Source organism: Sus scrofa, chromosome 13 (assembly GCF_000003025.6).
Source record: "Sus scrofa isolate TJ Tabasco breed Duroc chromosome 13, Sscrofa11.1, whole genome shotgun sequence".
NCBI classification, from domain to species: Eukaryota; Metazoa; Chordata; class Mammalia; order Artiodactyla; family Suidae; genus Sus; species Sus scrofa.
The window spans coordinates 82,889,156-82,910,074 of NC_010455.5; the positions used below are offsets into that span (position 1 = coordinate 82,889,156).

The 20,919-nt window shown below is 38.1% G+C and overlaps 1 protein-coding gene across 8 annotated transcripts in view; it reads right to left on the reverse strand.

Annotated features, from left to right (window-relative positions):
* The window catches only part of TFDP2 (transcription factor Dp-2), a 185,345-nt gene that overhangs the window by 136,710 nt on the left and 27,716 nt on the right, over nucleotides 1–20,919 (reverse strand). For 5 of the 8 annotated variants that reach the window (XM_021069563.1, XM_021069554.1, XM_021069553.1 and 2 more), the window contains exon 2: nucleotides 4,164–4,281. The exons of 2 other annotated variants lie outside the window; for them this stretch is intronic. Coding sequence is in view for 4 of the 6 variants with exons in the window: in XM_021069554.1 (XP_020925213.1) it covers nucleotides 4,164–4,178 (15 nt within the window). In the remaining 2 variants the exon portion in view is untranslated. Of the gene's footprint in view, nucleotides 1–3,251; nucleotides 3,390–4,163; nucleotides 4,282–20,919 lie in introns of those variants that run through there. One more of the 8 variants, XM_021069566.1, reaches the window with a different exon arrangement.

Below are 20,919 nucleotides of genomic sequence, written 5' to 3' on the forward strand. Positions count from 1 at the left end.
TCCTTCTTTTCTGTTCATTCCATAAGTCTCCTCTGCTGCCTCTCCTCCTCCCCAGTTGTTGGAGAACCCTGTGTTCAGACCTTGGTACTTATGTAATTTGTGGCCATGCATGGAGTCCCACTGCTTTAAAGTAATTTAATATGCAGTGATTCCAAAATTTCTATATCCAGCCCCATACTTTCCCCTGAGAGTCATTTATTTCTCATTTAATTAACTACCTGGCCAATATCTCCTGTTTTCAGGTCCCTAACTTTAATATGTTCAAAACAACTTTTGAAGTTGCCACAAAATCCTGCACTTCCCCAAGAGTTCCTCTTCTTATTAAACCACAAAGCCACTTAGCGAGTTACACAAGCCAAATGCTGAGAAATCTCTAACTTCTTCCCTGTCCCCATATCCTAATTACTCAATAAGTCCTGAAGGCTGTCCTTTCAAATACATCCCAGGTCCAGCCGCTTTTCCCCCTCTCCCATATCAGGACCCCAGACCTAGTCACCATACTCTGTTGTCTAACTACTGGACTAAGTATCAAATGAGTCCTCCTCCTTCTACTATGTCCCTTTTCAGGCCATTCACTCAGCATCCAAAACAAACTCTTCAAAATGCTAAGTCAGGTCACACAACCATCCTCAAACCTCCAATAGCTTCCCACTGACATTTAAAATATATACCACTCACCCCAGTCCTCAAGGCTAAGGCTCCCCGTGACCTGGCTCCTGCTTTCTCCCCAACTCCATCTCCTCCCACGATCCTTTGCTTAGTTAGGACTGTTTCATCTGTCAACTGGGCATCTTGCTGTTCTTTTTCTTTCTTTCTTCTTCTTCTTCTTCTTCTTTTTTTTTTTTTTGTCTTGTCTTTTTAGGACCATACCCACAGCATATAGGGGTTCCCAGGCTAGGGGTCAAATCAGAGCTGTAGCTGCCAGCCTACCCCACAGCCACAGCAACTCAGGATCTGAGCCGCGTCTGAGACTACACCACAGCTCACAGCAGCACCGGATCCTTAACCCGCTGAGCGAGGCCAAGGATCTAACCTGCATCCTCAGAGATACGGTTGGGTTCCTTACCACTGAGCCATGACGGGAACTCCCCATCTTGCTGTTCTTGAACAACTACACCTTCTCCTGCCTCTACCTGGAATTCTCTTTCCCCAGATAATCACATGGCTGGAGCCTTCTTCGATTGAGAATTAAGAGCATTCCTCTGCCTAAGCGTTATTGCCTTCAAGAGGACTCTGCTAAACACCTTGTTTAAAAAGATCCCCCTACTCCCATCACTTTCTCTCCTCTTACCCTGTTTTATTTTTCTTCATAACATTTATCATTATGGGACATTATTTATTTATCTTCTCCCACAATGCTATAAATTTCAAGAAGGCAGGAGCCTGGAATGTTATTGGATACATTTATTTGTTGGAGAAAGAAAGGGAGGGGAGAGAGGAGAGGGAATTGCTCGTGGCCCTGGTATAATCCTTCCAGTAAGTATTCTGACCCTATTAAAAGCCACAAAAATGTTCTTGTCTATTGCAGAATGGCTGTGAATTTGACTGGATATTCAGACAGCCTATCTCAATTCTTTCCCACATGCTTCGCCCAGTCTGAGGCCTGAACCCTCCACGTCCCCAATTCCAGGGTATCAGTAGAGGGTCAGCTCACTATCCCCCTGCTCCTAAACTGCTGTAGCAGAAGGAGAAACGAACTGCATTACTGTTTGAGTTCTTTCAAAGACCCAAACAAAATAACAGGAGCACGGTTACCACTGGCTCAAAGGTTTTATGTTACCTTCGGAAAACAACTTTTTTTTTTTTTTTTTTTTTTTTGCTTTTTTTGCTTTTTAGGGCTGCACTGCGGCATATGGAAGTTCCCAGGCTAGGGGTGGAATCAGAGCTACAGCTGCCAGTCTGTGCCGCAGCCACAGCAACATGGGATCTGAGCGGTGCCTGTGACCTACACCACAGCTCATGGCAACGCCGGAACCTTAACCCACTGAGTGAGACCAGGGATTGAACCCAAATCCTTATGGATCCTAGTCAGGTTCATTAACTGCTGAGCCATAAAAGGAACTCCAGAAAACAACTTTTAATAAAGCAAACAGTACTTACAGCTGGGAAGATTATATTTGATTCAAGGTACATTTTAAGCCAAAACATACTTGCTATTTGAATGTGAACCACCTTACTGTTCAGGATAACTTTTACATTTTCTTTTTTTTTTTCTTTTTTTTTTAATTGTTATTTCCCCAATACAAATTTTTTTCTACTGTACAGCATGGCAAGACAGTTATATATACATGCATATATTCTTTTTTCTCAAATTATCATGCTCCATCATAAGTGACTAGACATAGTTCCCAGGGCTACACAGCAGAATCTCATTGTTAATCCATTCCAAAGGCAACAGTTTTTTTTCTAATGGAGAGAAAAATCAAGAAATTATCCTGCGAGAAAATTCCCAATACACAGACCAAAACTTTGCTTCTTCTTTTCCCCAAACAGCAGTCTAATGAATACATACAAGAGCCATAAATTAAAGCAATCTAGTCCAGATAATTTATCAAAATAAAATTAATTAGATGATAATGAAGCAAAATCTGTACCTGCTTATAGCTACAAATGCATGTTAAAAGCAAGGTCAATAATATGAAAATAGAGATAAGTAAACACAGGTTTTTGATGCTCTTCTTTAGATGTATATAATGGGTAGTATCTGGGACTATCTGTCCGACTCACAAGATCTTTTTACACATTATAACACTTGCTCTGGTCACAACTAGCCACACTACTAGTGGATGTCAGACAGCAGCAGTGCCAGAGGTCCTTCCCGAGGAGTCTGCAGTTAGGCAGACAGGATTTGTCAGGCTGCCCCCTCCTTCCTTCATCTCTCTCTGTCCCTGAACAAACTGGTGCTGTAACATGTAGGTGGAGATGCTGACCAGAGAACTGAGTAAGATTTGCAGAGAGACAGAGAGGAACAAAGTAGATGCACAGAAACAAATAGGGATGACAAACAGAAATCAAATCCTGCTTCGATGCCTGGTAGCTTTCAAGTTTCTGGACCCAGATCTTTCTGAGGGCCTGCTAAATTTCTATTCTTGTATCCCTTGAGACATTCCTGCATCTTTATAACAAATCCTCTTTCTGTTTAAGGGAGCCAAGCTGTTTTTTGTTACCTGTGATCAAAGTTTCCAACATAATAATCTGGGACCAGTACAGCAATTACAATCAGTTATTTTCCTGTCTGTTGTAGTACTTACTTTCTGGCATAATCTTTCACCATAAGTGGAAATAAATCCATTGATACTGGGTGACCGTAAGAATGTAACTTGAAAGGAAGAAGATTCAGGAGTTCCCGTCGTGGCGCAGTGGTTAACGAATCCGACTAGGAACCATGAGGTTGCGGGTTCGGTCCCTGCCCTTGCTCAGTGGGTTAACGATCTGGCATTGCTGTGAGCTGTGGTGTAGGTTGCAGACGCGGCTCGGATCCCGCGTTGCTGTGGCTCTGGCGTAGGCCGGCGGCTACAACTCCGATTCAACCCCTAGCCTGGGAACCTCCATATGCCGCGGGAGCGGCCCAAGAAATAGCAACAACAACAACAACAACAAAAGACAAAAAAAAAAAAAAAAAGAAAGGAAGAAGATTCAGAATTGACAGTCTATCTGAAGCAGAAGAAAACAACTAGTTTCCCTACAACATCCAAAGTCTACTGTTCTCTCGGGAATCATCTCATGGAGGACAGCAGGCTGCTTTTTGCACAACATCTGACTTACACATTTCCAAGAGTAAATCCCAAAGAAAAAAAAAAATGGAGCTGAAGAAAACACTGATTTTTCTCAATTAGGCCAAGGAGCTAACTCACTAGCAGGGACCAAAACAAATGTATTAACAGTAGCCAAAACAGGAGGGGGTGGGAAACTTTCCGGAGACAGCAATTTTGCAGCTGTTGATGGAGCGACCTGGCAGGGATTTACAAGATTGCTACCATGCCCATGAGAGCATGACACTCAGTAGTGTTAAAGTTTACCATCTCTCTACGCAGAAACAAAAACAGAGATAAATTAATGTGGTAAACTGAATGTGATTAATCCAGAATAGTGAAAAAATATGTATAGGAAAAAGTACAACCCATTTTTAAAATACTTACATTTAAAAATTTACAAGTACTTACATTTTTTGCCGTCATGTCAAACTGTATTCAATTTAAAATTCTGTAAAGCCATTAAAAAATCAACAAAAAACAAAAATAAAAAAAAACTTCGTCTTCAATAATTCTTTAAAAGAACATCCTGTTAAAGGGAAAAAAGGGAATAGTAATGTAATAATAATAATATGATAATAATAAGCAACATCTGTCATATTTACTATGAGACATGCATTGTTCTTTAAGCGAATTATCTAAATTAATCCTTATAACACTATGAGATCTACACCATTCTAATTGTCATTTTCCAGATAAAAATTACAATTTAGAGATGTTAAATAATCTGACCAAATCAACTCAGCTAAGAAGTAACAGAGACTGTTAACGTTTCCCGCTTTTGATCAGAGGACTTTGTGTATGTGGTTATTTTTTTTTTTTTAAGTGAATATCCTTGTTCTTAGAAAAAAATATATCAAAATATTTAGGAGTGAAAGGGTATGATAGCAGGAACTTACTTTCAAATCATGAAAAAAGTACATAATCTATACATAGAAAGTGGGAGCATTAAAGCATATGTGGCAAAATGCTGACAGCTGGCGAATCTAGGTAAAGGGTATTCAGGAGGTCTTTGCCCTATTTCTGCCACTTTTCTCTTATTTTAAAATTATTTCACAATTAAACTTCTTGACTTAGACATTCAAGAGGAAGGATAAAGTAAAAAATTTGAAAAGATCATAAATAATAGGGGCTTGAAGAAATGGAGGCTTCAAATGTTTGCCTTATATGCTAGAATTTGAATCCACAAGTAAAACTCTGGGGAGGGGAATGAGGTTTTTTATTTTTTATTTTTATTTTTTGGTCTTTTCTAGGGCCACTCCCACAGCATATGGAGGTTCCCAGGCTAGGGGTCGAATTGGAGCTGTACGCCGGCCCACGCCAGAGCCACAGCAACGCGGGATCTGAGCCGCGTCTGCAACCTACACCACAGCTCACGGCAATGCTGGATCCCTAACCCACTAAGCAAGGCCAGGGATTAAACCCGCAACCTCATGGTTCCTAGTCGGATTTGTTAACCACTGAGCTACGACGGGATCTCTGGTTTTTACTTTTCAATACAAGGTTATTTTTCAATGATAAAATATATATTTTAAAAATCCAAGTAAGACCTGAACTACAACTGTGATTTTTGCTTTCCATTGTAGCCATGGATTTGGTCATGGATATTATGACCTAATATAAGACTCAAGTTCCTACACTGGAATTGTCTCACATTTATCAATTATTTATGTCCTCTTCAGTGTTACAAATATAAGATAAATAATAAAGCACAAATTCTTGATATCCCATTGACAAAACCATCTGACATATTCAAACTAAGAATTTAAGGCTAACATTTAAGTATTTAATTCCGAAGATTAATATTTTAAGCAAGCTTGATTTAACAGATCTACATCAAACTCTGTACCTAGTGGATACGAAACATCTCTTTGAGTACATATTTACAAAATTTGTCCACATACAAAAATCACCAATGGAGTAGTAACAAATCTCAAAGAGACAATATTATGTGGATTATAGTCTCAGATCACAATGCAATTAAAGTAGGAATCAATAATTTCTTAAAAAGTCATATATTTAGAAAACTATATTACTGTTCAAAGAAACCATGAATTAAAGAGGGAAATTTGAAATATTTAGGAATGAATTGTAAAGTACCAGTGAAACAGTAGTAACAGAAGTAAATTTACATTTTTTAAATTTATTAAGTGACTAACTTAAAAGTTTAAAAAGATCAGTGGGGGAGTTCCTGTTGTGGCGCAGCAGAAACAAATCCGACTAGGAACCGTGAGGTTGCCAGTTCGATCCCTGGCCTTGCTCAGTGGGGTTCAGGATCCGTTGTTGCCGTGAGCTGTGGTGTGTAGTCGCAGACGCGGCTCGGATCCCGCGTTGCTGTGGCTCTGGCGGAGGCCAGCGTCTACAGCTCCGATTCGACCCCTAGCCTGGGAACCTCCATATGGCGAGGGTGTGACCCTAAAAAGGACAAAAGACAAACATTAATTAATTAATTTTAAAAAAGATAAGTGGGAACTCAAAGAAAGAAGAAAATCAAGGAGCAAGAATTAATGGAAAAAAATCAAAATAACAACTGTTTCTAAGCCATTCTTTTGATTTTATTATTACTAAATAGATGTCTACTTGACATAGACATCTAAGAAGTAAAGCAGCAGTGTGGCAGAATGGAAAGAGCATGGAATTTTTTTTTCGTTTTAAACACAGACTCAGTCTCAGCTCTGATATTTATTACTTGTATGACCTCGAACAAAGGATTTAACCTCTTTGAGCCTCAGTGTCCTCATTTGAAAAATAGGTATGTAGAATTTTTCAGGGTTAGGGTAGAAATAAATTGGATACATTGTATCAAAGTGACAAGCACCAGATCCACCAAGTCAATGTAACAAATGCCTTCTACTGAACACTCCCAGCCAAGGAGAAAATTCAGTATTAAATATTTTCTAGATTGCCTTATGACTTATTAAAATATAACAAAAAAATTGAAGTTTTTCCATCCAAAATACTTGCTAAATTTTAGAAAGCCGCTATATCTACCTAAGGCAGATCCTGTTACCTATCATGTTCCTCTTCTTCCTTGGGAGAAGTTGAAGGTGGCAACCTGCCCAACTAAAAATACTATATTCTTGGCCTTCCTCTCAGATGGGATTGACTATGATATAATTCTGACCAATGAAATATAAGCAGACATTGTTGGGCTGGGCTACCAGATTCAGCTAGTAAATATCATTTTCCCACATCTCCCCATTTCTTCATTTCCAGAGTATGGTTGTCATGGCTAGAGCTCCTTGTCTCCATGCATCTGCTTCATTACTATATTCAGTGTTCAACACAGGATTATATGTCACAAGGGCTGGGCTACTGAGCAGCACTGTGTTACTCATGCAAACAAAGAGAAATTAACAGGGTGTTACTATTTCAACACACTGTTAAGAGGTGATCAACAGAAAATACTTCTTAGCCACATTAATTGAGTTTGATAGGACAAAACATAGTTTTCTTTAGTATTCCCTTTATATCTTCTCACCAGAGCTCAGCATAAACTGCAACCTCTAAATGTTACCTAAACAACAAATGCTTGAAATAGAGCCAAAGTGCATGAATAACTTGAGCAAATTTACATTAAACATCACTGGGCCTCAATTTCTTCCTCTGTAAAATAGCCGTCGTACTTCTACTTAATTAAATGAGTCAAGACAAGGAAAATAATTAGGACACTGCCTAACAAGAGGTAAAGTACTCAATCAATGTTAAGGGAAAAAGTGGTTTATTGACTTCTGACAAATTAAAGTTTCTTCCTCCAAAATAAATACATAATTCACATGGAGTGGAAGTAATAAATAGCACAACATAAATACAATTTTAAAGCAGAAAAAAAGTGATTAATTGTGGTTAGGAAAAACTCTTCTAAAATCAACAGGAGTAGGCAATAACTTCATTCATTACTTTACCTTTCTATCCCGCATTTACTGAATACCCACTGAGGGTGAAAACACTAATGCAGGCACTGGAGACCTCCTAGCAGATGAAGGTTAAGCATAAACCTTCAAGGGTAATTTAGCTTAAATAAAATTACATTATGATAAATGTAATAAAAATAAATGGGACTACGATAGAGATCTGCATTCAATTAAAAATGAAAAAGTATGGGAGTTCCCGTCGTGGTGCAGTGGTTAACGAATCCAACTAGGAACCATGAGGTTGCGGGTTCGGTCCCTGCCCTTGCTCAGTGGGTTAACGATCTGGCATTGCCGTGAGCTGTGGTGTAGGTTGCAGACGTGGCTCGGATCCTGCGTTGCTGTGGCTCTGGCGTAGGCCGGTGGCTACAGCTCCGATTCAACCCCTAGCCTGGGAACCTCCATATGCCGCGGGAGCAGCCCAAGAAATAGCAACAACAACAACAACAACAACAAAAAAGACAAAAGACAAAAGACAAAAAGAAAAAAAAAGAAAAAGTATGAAGTTCCTGTTGCAGCGCAGCAGAAACGAATCTGACTAGGAACCATGAGGTTGGAGGTTCAATCCCTGGCCTTGCTCAGTGGGTTAAGGATCCGGCATTGCCATGAGCTGTGCTGGGATCTGGCGTTGCTGTGGCTGTGGATGTGGCCTAGGCCAGCAGCAACAGCTCCCATTAGACCCCTAGCCTGGGAACCTCCATATGCCATGAGTGCGGCCCTAAAAGGACAAAAGACAAAAAAAAAAAAAAAAGAAGTATAATGTACTGGCTTTGAGTGACAGCTTATACCCTTTTAATTCAAAAGTATACATTTCTAAGTATTTGTAAAGCTTTTGTCTTTTACACTGTCTTTAATCTAAAAATCATTTGCCGTGTATGACTTAAACCAAGTGCCTAGAAAGTAAATAAACAAGGCACCAAATGTTTCAAGAAACTGCCATCTTTGGCAGTACTGGTGATTCTCAAAGATAAACCAGTCATGTGCACTGATGCATTATGTTTCATCCAGACTTAACAATTGTGCACTTCTTCCTGTCACCATGCTCTTCTGTTGGTTAAAAAAATAAGTCGGATTTCTTCTTCCAGCTTCATGAACACATTATGTCAAGCTCAAAAAGTCAGTCTTAGTGACCTCACCATCTGCCATGATCTCTTGTCAGACTCAGACAATGCAACTCCCACAGATGGTCTCAAAATTCAAACCCCTTTCCTCTCCAATCACAATTTAGCAGCTGTGGGCACAAAGCCTTTTAAATTGGTACAACATTAATCAGAACATAGGGAAGAAAGCAAAAATAATTATGGATATATCTGTAGAACTAACATTACTTGAAGTGGGGTTTGCAGACTTTCTAACATTGCTGAAAAACAGGCTCCTAAAAATTAAATTTCAGCAGAGCCAGCATATTTAAAAGGAAGACAGTAGAAATTTTAAATACCTGTTCATATCTCAAAGTTTGGAAAAACATACACAACAATAAAGCAGGTAACAAACAGCAGCCTCTGAAAGGCAACTACAGTAAGTTTTTGACGTTAACTTCCTTCAGTGTTCTTTTTCTGCACTCTAAACTTGATAAATGGTGGTGATTAGAAGATATTCTCATAGAAAGTGATAGTATGTAGCTTTTTCTTTGGTGATAAGCATATCTACCTAAGTGCTTCACATATATAATCTCAATCAACTCATACCACAAGTCTATCAGGTAAACATTATTACTAGTCACATTTTACGGAAGATAAAACTGAGCTTTAGAAAGTTGAAATAATTGCTCAGTTAAGGAACTGTGTAAATAGCAATGCCAGAATATCAATCCAGGAACTTAGACCAGCACGCATGTTAACTGCTATGCTAATTTATAAAATATATTTGCTTTGAGATATAATATATTCCCAAAATACAACAAAATATGTAATTACTATGATAATAAATCCATGTATAAAAGGAAAACTTATTTACCAAAAGAATTCCTTTAATATAGGACAAATCATATATCACTGGGTCAGGCTTTTCTTCTTTTTAAAGATTTCTTTTCTTTCTTTTTGGTTTTTTTTTTTTTTTTTTTTTTTTTTTGGTTTTCTAGGGCCGTACCTGTAGCATATGGAAGTTCCCAGGTTAGGGGCTGAATCGGAACTGCAGCTGCCAGCCTATATGACATCCAAGGCAACCTACACCACAGCTCACAGCAACACCGGATCCTGAACCCACTGAGCAAGGCCAGGAATTGAACCCACATCCTCATGGATACTAGTCGGGTTTGTTACCGCTGAGCCACAAGGGAATACCTCCATTTCTTGACTATACCAAATAAATGTATACCCACCATTTACAATTCATTTACCTTAACCAACTGGAACAAAACTCAAAACTCAGAAATAAGGTGGGGGGGGGGGAGTCCCCAGCTCTTAAACTAGCTTCCACAAAACCTATGCACTGGTCAGTAACTCAAGCACTTAGGCCTTTCTTCACCCTACTGATTTAATTCAACATAAAATTCTTAGTAAATTTGTTTATCTTGGTTATCAGGCTTGAAGCCAATTATACTCAATAGAAAGGATAGGGGGCAAATAGCTAGGCACTGTTACAGATGAGCATACTGACAAATTGACAACTGGCAGCTTAGTACTGAAGAAAAATATACACATGATTGTATTTTACCAAGTAAATTTACTGAAACAGAATTCCTCCCTCATTCCTTGGCAAAACTGGATTAATGACATATTCCTATACACACAACAAAACCTAAGGAATGCTTCTGTTTCAAACATTTTCATAAATCATAACACTTATTATTTGTTCTTAATTACTGAAAACAAGAGAGAAAACTTATTTCTGCCCTGTCCAAATAAGCAGCATCAGAAGAGATGACCCAAATTCAGAACAAAATCACCTTTCAAGATCCTGCAAAGAACCCAAAGAAAGGTTCTTTTATCAAGTAGTACAAGCCAATTTTTAAACCATTAATCAATTTATGCACAATGACTACATGGATTAGGTCACCTGTTGCCCATATGCTCTTCAGCAAAGTCTCATCTCCAAATAAATATATCTTTAGATTAGTAATACAAATGTCAAGACTCATCCTTACTTGATAAGGCTAGATGAGTTTTTAAAATATCATTTGTGTATTAATATAACTTACAGACCAAAATGTTGTACAAAACTATGCAAGCATAAAATGTTCAGTTTACCTCTGAGTCCAAGAAGAAAAGAAAAATGGGAGCAATAAAAGCAATCTCTGAAGAAAATAGCATTTTCTAATCCTCATTTAGAATAGTGCTTTACTTATATAAACACTTAACCTATATTCCACGAAAATGAAACAATTTTATAATCAGCATCATCACACAAGCTATTTACTATATTATTACCCCCAAATAACCCTATAAATAGTTATTAACTCCATTTCTACAGGCGGGAAAACTGAGTCAGCACAAATAACTTGGGCAAGGTCACGTACAACCAAAATTCATAATAAAGTTTAGGTTAGCGGGATGTGAGTATATACACGTTCCATGATATCACAAAAAGATGAGTCCCGGGCAGTTTTCATTTTAAAGTAATTTAAGATTTTTAAAACATTTAAGGAAGTTTGGGTTATCTGAAAAACACCAGTATTATACAGTTTAAAATTATCTAAAAGAGACTTCTGGAGACAAGAGAGTATTAGAAAACTTGTCTTCTTTGTATGAGCCCTCTAGCCACTTAAAAAGAACAATCACATAACATATTTTCAATCTGATTTATTTAACACTGGTTTAAAAATTAACTAATTAGGAGTTCTCGTTGTGGCTCAGTGGTAATGAACCCAACTAGGAACCATGAGGTTGTGGGTTTGATCCCTGGCCTCGCTCATTGAGTTAAGGATCTGGCGTTGCCATGGGCTGTGGTGTAGGTCACAGATTGGGCTTGGGTCTGGCTTTGCTGTGGCTGTGGTGTAGGCTGGCAGCTACAGCTCTGATTCAACCCCCTAGCCTGGGAACCTCCATATGCGTGTGTGCAACCCCCCCCAAAAAAAAAAAAAGAAAAGAGAAAAGATACAAAAACACAACAGGGAGTTGGCCAAGTGAAGATGGAGGCAAAGACTGGAGTTATGCTTCCAGAATCAAGAAATGCCTTGCACTACTAGGAGCTGAAAAAGGCAAAGGAGGCTCCTTCTCTAAAGGCTTTGAAGGGAGGATGGTCCTGCAGACACCTGGATTTCAGATATCTATAAGAACAGGGAAAGAATAAATTTCTGTTGTTAAAGATATCCAGTGTGCAGTACTTTGTTATAGCAGCCCTAGCAAACTAATGCAACGGGTTTTAGGCATTTCCTGTTACAGTTATTCTAGGCATTTTATTTTTTGCTTTTTGAGGGTTTTTTTTAGCTGGTCGTTTTCCTATTATACATAGAATTCTCCATTATATCTTCTGAACTCTTTGTACTTAAAAAATTATGGATTTCTATTGATTTTTTTTCTTTTTTTTTTTATTATGCACCCATGGCCAGGGACTGAATCTGAGCAACAGCTGCAATCTATGCCACAGATGTAGAACACTGGATCCTTAACTTGCTGCACTACAGTGGGAACTCCCTCTGTTAATTAATTTTATGCAGTACTATATAACTGAATCCTCTTGTCGTCTGTAGTGGTTCTTCAGCTGACTCTTTTGGGTTTTTCAGGTATAAAATTATATGAAAATAGGGATTGTTGAAACTTTCAAGTTTGCAGAATAATTCTGGTAGCCATCTTTCCCTCAAAGTACAAATCTTTCCCTCAGCTTCCCCAAGCAGATATAAAAGAAACAAGGAAAATAAATAAAACCACACAGAACCCATGCCTTCAACACTGTCATTATCAGAAGACAGAGATCACAACAACACTCAAATTACCTATAAGTTAGGGAGAAAAAAATAAATTCCATAAGAAGTCCAACTGCCTACCTTCGGCAAGCTGGTGGATGCAGAAAGTGAGTGAGGAAGCTAAAAAGACTATGCAAAGAGCAGAGGGGGAGTTCCCTGGTGGCCTAGTGGTTAAGGATTCAGCATTGTCTCTGCCATGGTGTGGGTTCAATCCCAGGCCCAGGAATTTCCTTGTGCCATGGAAACATTAAAAAAAAAAAAAAATTTTTTTTTTAAAAAGCAAGGAGGATCAGAAAGCACAGACAAAATGACCCCCAGAAAAAGTAAAACAATGAAAGCTAATAGTGGACACAAATTAGGAAGATAACTGATAGCCCTAGGAATGTGGAAAGTGTATGGAAACTGCTGGAACAGAAGTGACAGCCCCTGAGAACTACTTCCAGAGGAGAATCAGGTATATAGATGGAAGAGGAGATGGTACCTCTTGGAGACAAAGCAATGAATGGAAGGAAGGCTGTAGGAGGTAGGAAGTTAAGGATTCTCCAGAAAGGAAATAAAAACAAAACATACCAAGCCTTCCTCTAGCCTTCTTCCTCACCATCTACGCCACAAATTCATAAAAGATACTGAACAGGAGAGGGAATAGTGACAAAATCAGAACTCTCAAACTAGAAACTCTGTCCACAAAATGAATAGACAACAACAACAACAAAAGTGCTGCAGAAAGCCAGAAAAACCCAAAAGAAAGCTTTTCTGTTGATGGTTTTATCCCCCATAAACCAACTACGAAGTTGGAAAAAACTGTAACACACTCAATATTGAATTACATCTCCTCAAAAAAGATTTTATGAGTATGAAAGAAAACCTTGAGTCAGAAATAAAAAAACTAAGAGCCAAAATGGACAAAACCAGCAAGAGAGAGATGTAACATACAACATGATAAATATAGTTAACACTGTTGTACATTATATATGAACACTGTCAAGAGAGTGAATCCTGAGTTCTCATCACAAGGAAAAAAATTGTTTTTTATTTCTTTAATGTTGTATCTATATGAGATGATGAATGTTCACTAAACTTATTGTGATCATCATTTTATGATGTATATAAAGTCAAGTCATTTTGCTATGCACCTTAAACTTGTACAGTGCAGTATGTTGATTATATCTCAATAAAACTGGAAGAAAAAAAAGAAATTAAATACAGTAGACTGAACTCCAGAAAGAAAGAGAAGATAAAATCATATAAAAATGAAAATTAATTATAAGGCACATAAGGGGTATTAATAAAGACTTAACAAAGGATGTTTAAGAAAAGCAGAAAACAATAAAGAAAATGAAAGTGAAATAAAGAAAGAAGCAGAGTTCCCACTGTGGCGCAGTGGGTTAAGAATACAGCATTGTCACTTCAGTGACTTGGGTTGCTGCCGTGGTGTGGGATCGATCCCTGGCCCAGGAACTTTCACCTGCTGAGGGTGAGCCCCCCCCCACCGGCCCAAAAAAAAAAAAGGAAAAAGAAAGAAGCAAACGGGTCAGAGAGAAATTGGCTGATACAGATGATAAGCAAAGAGGGGAGAACATCAGCAATATGACTGAAGTCCCTAAGGAAGAGAGTCAAAACAACAGGTCAGCACTAAACTATGAAATACAAAAACTTTCCAGAAATAAATGTCCTGAATCTACATGTTCAAAAGGCCTACCAGGTAACCTGGGAAACCTGACCCAGAATGAGCAACTGTAAGACATATCCTTGAAAAATTGTTTAAAGGGAAGAAAAAAAAAAAAAAAAAAAAAACACTTCAGGACATTCAGGCAAAAAAAGATGAAATAATTTACAAAGGTAAGGAAGCTAGGCCAGCAATAAATTACTTCAAAAATAACATATAAATCAAGGAAACAGCAGAGCAGCATTTTTAAGCAACTTAAGGAAAGAAAATGTAAACCAAGGATATTATATCCTGCCAAGCTGTTCTGCAGGTTTCAAAAACATCAAAAAACAATGTTGAGGGTAAGCTCCTTGATATTGGTCTTGGCAATGATTTTTTGGATTTGACACTAAAAGCAAAGGCAACAAAAGCAAAAATAAACAAATGGGACTACACCAAACTAAAAAGCTTCTGTACAGCAAAGGAAATCATCAATAAAACAAAAAAGCAACCTACCAAATGGGAGAAAATATTTGTAAATCATATATCTGATGACTAATATCCAACAAACACATAAAGAACTCATACAATTCAATAGCAAAAAACCAAATAACCAGTTTTAAAAATGGGCAGAGTATCTGAATAAACATTTCTTCCAAAGAAGACATACTTTTACTCAAGAGGTTCAGGAAAATCAGGAGGTACATGAAAAGGTACTTAATTAACATCACTAGGCATCAGGGAGATGCAAATCAAAACCACAAGGAGATACCACTTCATACCTGTTAGAATGGTATCATTAAAAAAAAAAAAAAAAGTGTTGGCAAGGATGTGGAGTAAAAGGGACCCTCATGTACTTTTGGTGGGAATGTAAACTGGTGCAGTCCCTACTGGAAACAGTATGAAGACTCCTCAAAAAATTAAAAATAGAACTACCATGTGATTCAGCAATTCCACTTCTAGGTACATGTCTGAAGGAAATAAAACCACTATCTCAAAGAGATAGCTGCCTCCCCATGTTCATCAAAGCATTCTTTACAATAATCAATACATGAAAACAACCTAAGGGTCCACTGATGGATGAATGGATAAAGAAAATATGCTATATGTACAAGAGAATATTATTCAGCCATAAAAAGAAAGACATCCTGTCATTTGCAATAACATGGATACACCTTGAATGTAATAACCTAAGTAAAATAAATCAAACAGAAAAGGACAAATACTGTATGATCTCACCTACACATGGAATAAATAACTTTTAAATAAGATAAATAAGTTTTGGGGCTGTAGTGCACTGCATTGTGGCTACAATAAACAATACTATCTCAGAGTTCCCATCGTGGCGCAGTGGAAACAAATCCGACTAGGAACCATGAGATTGCAGGTTCAATCCGTGGCCTCGCTCAGTGGATTAAGGATCCAGCATTGCCGTGAGCTGTGGTGGAGGTCACAGACGTTGGTCAGATCCCGCGTTGCTGTGGCTCTGGTGCAGGCCGGCAGCTACAGCTCCAATTAGACCCCTATCCTGGGAACCTCCATATGCCACAGGTGTGGCCCTAGAAAAGACAAAAAAATAACAACAAAAAAAAATGTTTAACTATGTGAATTAATAATTTAAACTTCCTGTGGTCATCATTTTACAGTAAAAACATGCATATTGTAGCCAAGACATAGAAACAACCTAAATGTCCATCAACAGATGAATGTAAGATGTGGTACACACATACAATGGAATCCTAAGCCATAAAAAAGAACAAAATAACACCATTTGCAGCAACATGGATGCAACCATAGATACTCATACTAAGTGAAGTAAGTCAGAAAGAGAAAGGCAAATACCATATGAGATCACTTACAGTGGAATCTAAAATGTGACACAAATCAATCTATCTACAAAACAGTAGACTCACAGACCAAGAACAGACTTGTGGTTGCCAAAAGGGACAGGAGGTGGGGGAGGAATGGATAGGGAGTTTGGGATTAGCAGATGCAAACTATTACATATAGAATGGATGAATAACAAGGTCCCACTGTGTAGCACAGGGAACTATATTTAATATCCTGTAATAAAGCATAATGGAAAAGAATACGGGAGTTCCCATCGAGGCGCAGTGGTTAACGAATCCGACTAGGAACCATGAGGTTGGGGGTTTGATCCCTGCCCTTGCTCAGTAGGTTGACGATCTGGCGTTGCCGTGAGCTGTGGTGTAGGTCGCAGACGCGGCTCGGATCCCGAGTTGCTGTGGCTGTGGCATAGGCCAGTGGCTACAGCTCCAATTTGACCCCTAGCCTGGGAACCTCCATATGCCGCAGGAGCGACCCAAAGAAATAGCAAAAAGACAAAAAAAAAAAAAAAAAAAAAGAATACAAAAAAATACAGAGTTCCCATTGAGGCTCAGAAGGTTAAGAACGCAACTAGTATCCATGAGGATGTGGGTTCAATCCCTGCTCTCACTCAGTGGGTTAAGGATCTAGCATTGCCGTAAGCTGTGGTATAGGTCACAGATGTGGCTTGAGTCCTACATTGCTGTGGCTGTGGTGTAGGCCAGCAGCTACAGCTCTGATTCAAACCCAAACCTGGGAACTTCCATATGTTGTATGTGTGGCCCTAAAAGAAAAAAAAAAAAGAATACGAAAAAAATATGTATGTTTGTATCACTGAATCACTTTGCTATACAGTAGAAATTAACACAACATTGTCAATCATCTACACTTCAATAAAAATTTTAAAAACATGTATATTATCCACCTTAAACTCATACAATGTTACATTAGTTACATCAATAAAACTGGGGGGGGGGGAGTCTGAATGGTAATACTATGAATATATACCCCCTCTGAGGAATCTGTTAGAGAATTAGCTTCACCAACCAAAATATGCCTGGGGAAGTATTGCAAAAAGACCTGCAGTGACCACTTTACACATTCAATTGTAAAGGTAACACTAAAACAAGATTGAGGTTATGGTGTGAAGAACAATGTGTAAACATTACGTGTTCTGACAAAGTAGTTAGAAGGCAACTAAAAACTGGAAGGAGAGAGGAAGGAAAAGGAGGAAAGTAAAATAAGATCACTAACTGTTATATAGTTAACGATGGGAGTCAAATGACAATTAAAACTGTAATAAAAAGTGAAAAAAGATTAAGGACAATATAAAAATTATTAACACACTAGGACTACTAGAATAAAAATACAAATATTCCTAAATGCCAGAAGAGATGCTTTAAAAAAGCAAAGAGAACATATAAATAAACACAGTAAATATAACATAATACACACGGCAATGACAAACAGTAAGTGGCATTATAAGGCACTTAAGATTTATGCCTCATAAGAGATGACTTAATAAAAGATTACTTTACACAATTCATTATCCATCTGAAAGAAAATACCAACTTGTCTTAAATTCATTCCCTTGAAAAAGAGAGAGGGTGACTAGGATGCAGGGAAATTTCCTGGGAAATGCCCTTAGCAGACACACCTATAAGTAAGTGAAGGAGGCAGAGGTGGGAATGGGAAGAAACTGGCCCAACACAGGGGCAACTTGGGCCTCAGCTGATATTAATGGAGCTCTAGAGCTGGGATGCCATTCAGAGTTGTCCCAAAAGGAGGTGAATCTGGTCGGATCTTATATCCGGCAGCACTCAGTTAGCTCTCACAGGACACCTCTGGGAGGGAACATACTTGGCCAAGGGCGACTCCCAGTAAGGGATACAGCAGATAACTCATTGCTGTGGCTGTGGTATAGGCTGGCGGCTACAGCTCCTATTCAACCCTTAGCATGGGAACCTCCACATGCCACAGGTACGGCCCTAAAAAAAGAAAAAAAAAAAAGAAAAAAAGACACAACCTGGAGTTCTCTTGTGATACAGTGAGTTAAGGATCTGGCAATGTCACTGCAACAGCTTTGGTCATTGCTATGGCTCAGGCTCGATCCCTGGCCCAGGAACTTCTACATGCCACAGGAGCGGCTGAAAAAAAGACACAAGCCATAGAGTCAAAGTATGCTACCCATGAAAGAGAAAAAAATTTGCAAATCCAAAATCTGAAAGAGATTCAAAAATCTGATAGGGATTAACATCCAAAAAAATATGGGAAGAACTAAAACTCAATGACAAAAAAAAAAAATCCAATTCAAAAATGAAAATAGGACTTGAATGGACATCACTCCAAAAAAGATATACAAATGACCTATAAGCACAAGAAAAGATGCTCAACATCACTAATCACTAGTGAAATGCAAATCAGAACTACAATGAGATACCACCTCACACCTATCTAGATGGCCACTATCAAAAAATAGAAAACGAGTGTTGGTGAGGATGTGCAGAAACTGGACCCCTGTACACAGTTGGTGAGACTATAATATAGTATATCTGCTATGGAAAACAGTACAGCAGTTCCTCAAAAAATTAAAAATTAAGGAGTTCTCATGTTGTGTGGTAGGTTAAGGACCCAGCATTGTCACTGCTGTGGCTTGGGTTCCTGTTGTGGCATGGGTTCAATCTCTGGCCCAGGAACTTCTACATGCTGCAGGTGCAGCCAAAATAGAAAAAAAATTAAAAATTAAAAACAATAACTGTATGATCCAGCAATTCCACTTCTGGATACATACACAAAAGAACTGGAAGTAGGATCTCAAAGAGGTATCTGTACACTCATGTTCATAATAGCATTATCCACAATAGCTAAAACATGGAAGCAGTTGTATCCATTGACAGATGATTGGATAAGCAAAATGTGGTACATATATACATACAATGGAATATTATTCAGTCTTAAAAAAAGGAAATTCTGCTATATTCCACAACATGGATAAACCCTACAGACATTACACTAAGCAAAATAAACCAGTCACAAGAAAACTATGATTCTACCTATATGAAGTACTTAGAGAAGACAAAATCATAGAGTTAGAAAGTAAATGATGGCTGTCAAGGGCTGGGGGACGGGAGGCAGGAATGGAGGATGACTATTTAATGTGTACAGAGTTTCAGTTTTATAAGATAAAAAGAGTTATGGACATGAGTGCTGCTGGTTATACAATATGAACTATATACTTAAAATGGTTAAAGTGGTAAATTTCATGTATATTTTACCACAATAAAAAAAATTCTTGGGAGTTCCCTTCATGGCTCAGTGGTTAACGAACCTGATACATGAGGATGTGGGTTTGATCCTTGACTTTGCTCAGTGGGTTAAGGATCCGGCGTTGCCATGAGCTATGGTGTAGGTCACAGATGCGGCTCAGATCCCACATTGCTATGGCTGTGGCTGTGGGTCAGCAGCTACAGCTCTTGTTCGACCCCTAGCCTGGGAACCTCCATATGCTGCAGGTGCGGCCCTAAAAAGACAAAAAAAAAAAAAAGGAAAGAAAGAAAGAAAAGAAAACACCACAATGCAAGTCATAGGAAAAATAAACTGGGAAAGAATACATGCAATTCACGTTACAGAAAAAGAGTTAATTTCTAGCCTATGAAAGCTCCTATATATAAATAGAACACCAAGAGCCTAAAGAAAAAAGGGCAAAGGATGCATAACAGAAAACACAAATGGCTTTTAAACATAAAAAAAAACTCATCCAACCTCTCTCATAAGAGAAATACAAAATAAAGTTGTAATATATAAGATCAAAAATATTGATACCAGTACACTGTATTGATAGAGACGAAGGAAAATAGACTTTATCATACCTGCTGGTGGTAGAATAGATAGGTACAATCTTATAGAGGATAACTTCAGCATATCTATGAAAATTATACATGCACATATTCCCATGAGGTTTTTTCCTAGGGTCATGTGAAACCACAGATACACAAAGACACTCCCTAGGGTATCTATTTCATAGCAAAAGTTAAGACAAACCCTGGTAGTAGACTGGTTAAACAAATCGCAGTCTAAAAAAAGAAGGGAGCTCATTGTGTATAGATAGAATGACCTCCAATGTAAACTGTCCAGTGAAAAGAAGCAAGTGAAAGAGAAGTGTGTGTAACATTACAGCATTTGTATGAGAAAGACTACCTCAGAGGCAAAGGAAATGGGTGGATATATGGGCAAGTGTGAGAAGAACACATTTTTCTTTTATTTGACTAATCTTAAGGAAATAATAAGATGAGCTACTTACATCCTTTATACCTTCTCTATTTTCACCAGAAACACAAAGAACGTATCTATATACCACACTAACTTAAACTTTTTCAATTCTGTGTTTTCCTTTGTACAGAAACAATACTTTTTGCTTTCAAAAAAAATAAGTAGAAATAACCACCTGAGGTACAGAGATAGAGTATGGCTTTTATAATACTTCAGACAGAATCTTTGCTTAGAGAGCTTAAAAAAACCTAGCTGTTATACTGTAATCAAATCCTGTGTAAAGAAAAGCCTTCCACAATAAGGTAGGGAACCAATACGTGGAATTCCAAACAGAAACACAAGTTTTTAAAAAGCCAGAAGAGGGCGCTATTACTTCATTAAAGTCTCCCTGGTACCTACCTCTAAGCCTCTCAGCTTCTGTTATAAACAGATCTTCTTCAGGTCTCTCTGGTTGCCCTTCCTCCTTCCCTCCTATATTTACCTATCCTACTCTTCACGCAAGATGTGAAACTGAAATAAACATTAGTGGAAAAGGAAGAAAGGAAATTCTTGAATTTATAACAATACTATGTTAAGTGAATATAACATACTTAAAATGTATTATAAGGTTGTTATAAGTTTAGGTGTATAATATAGTGAGTCACAATTTTTAAAGATTATAGTTATTATAAA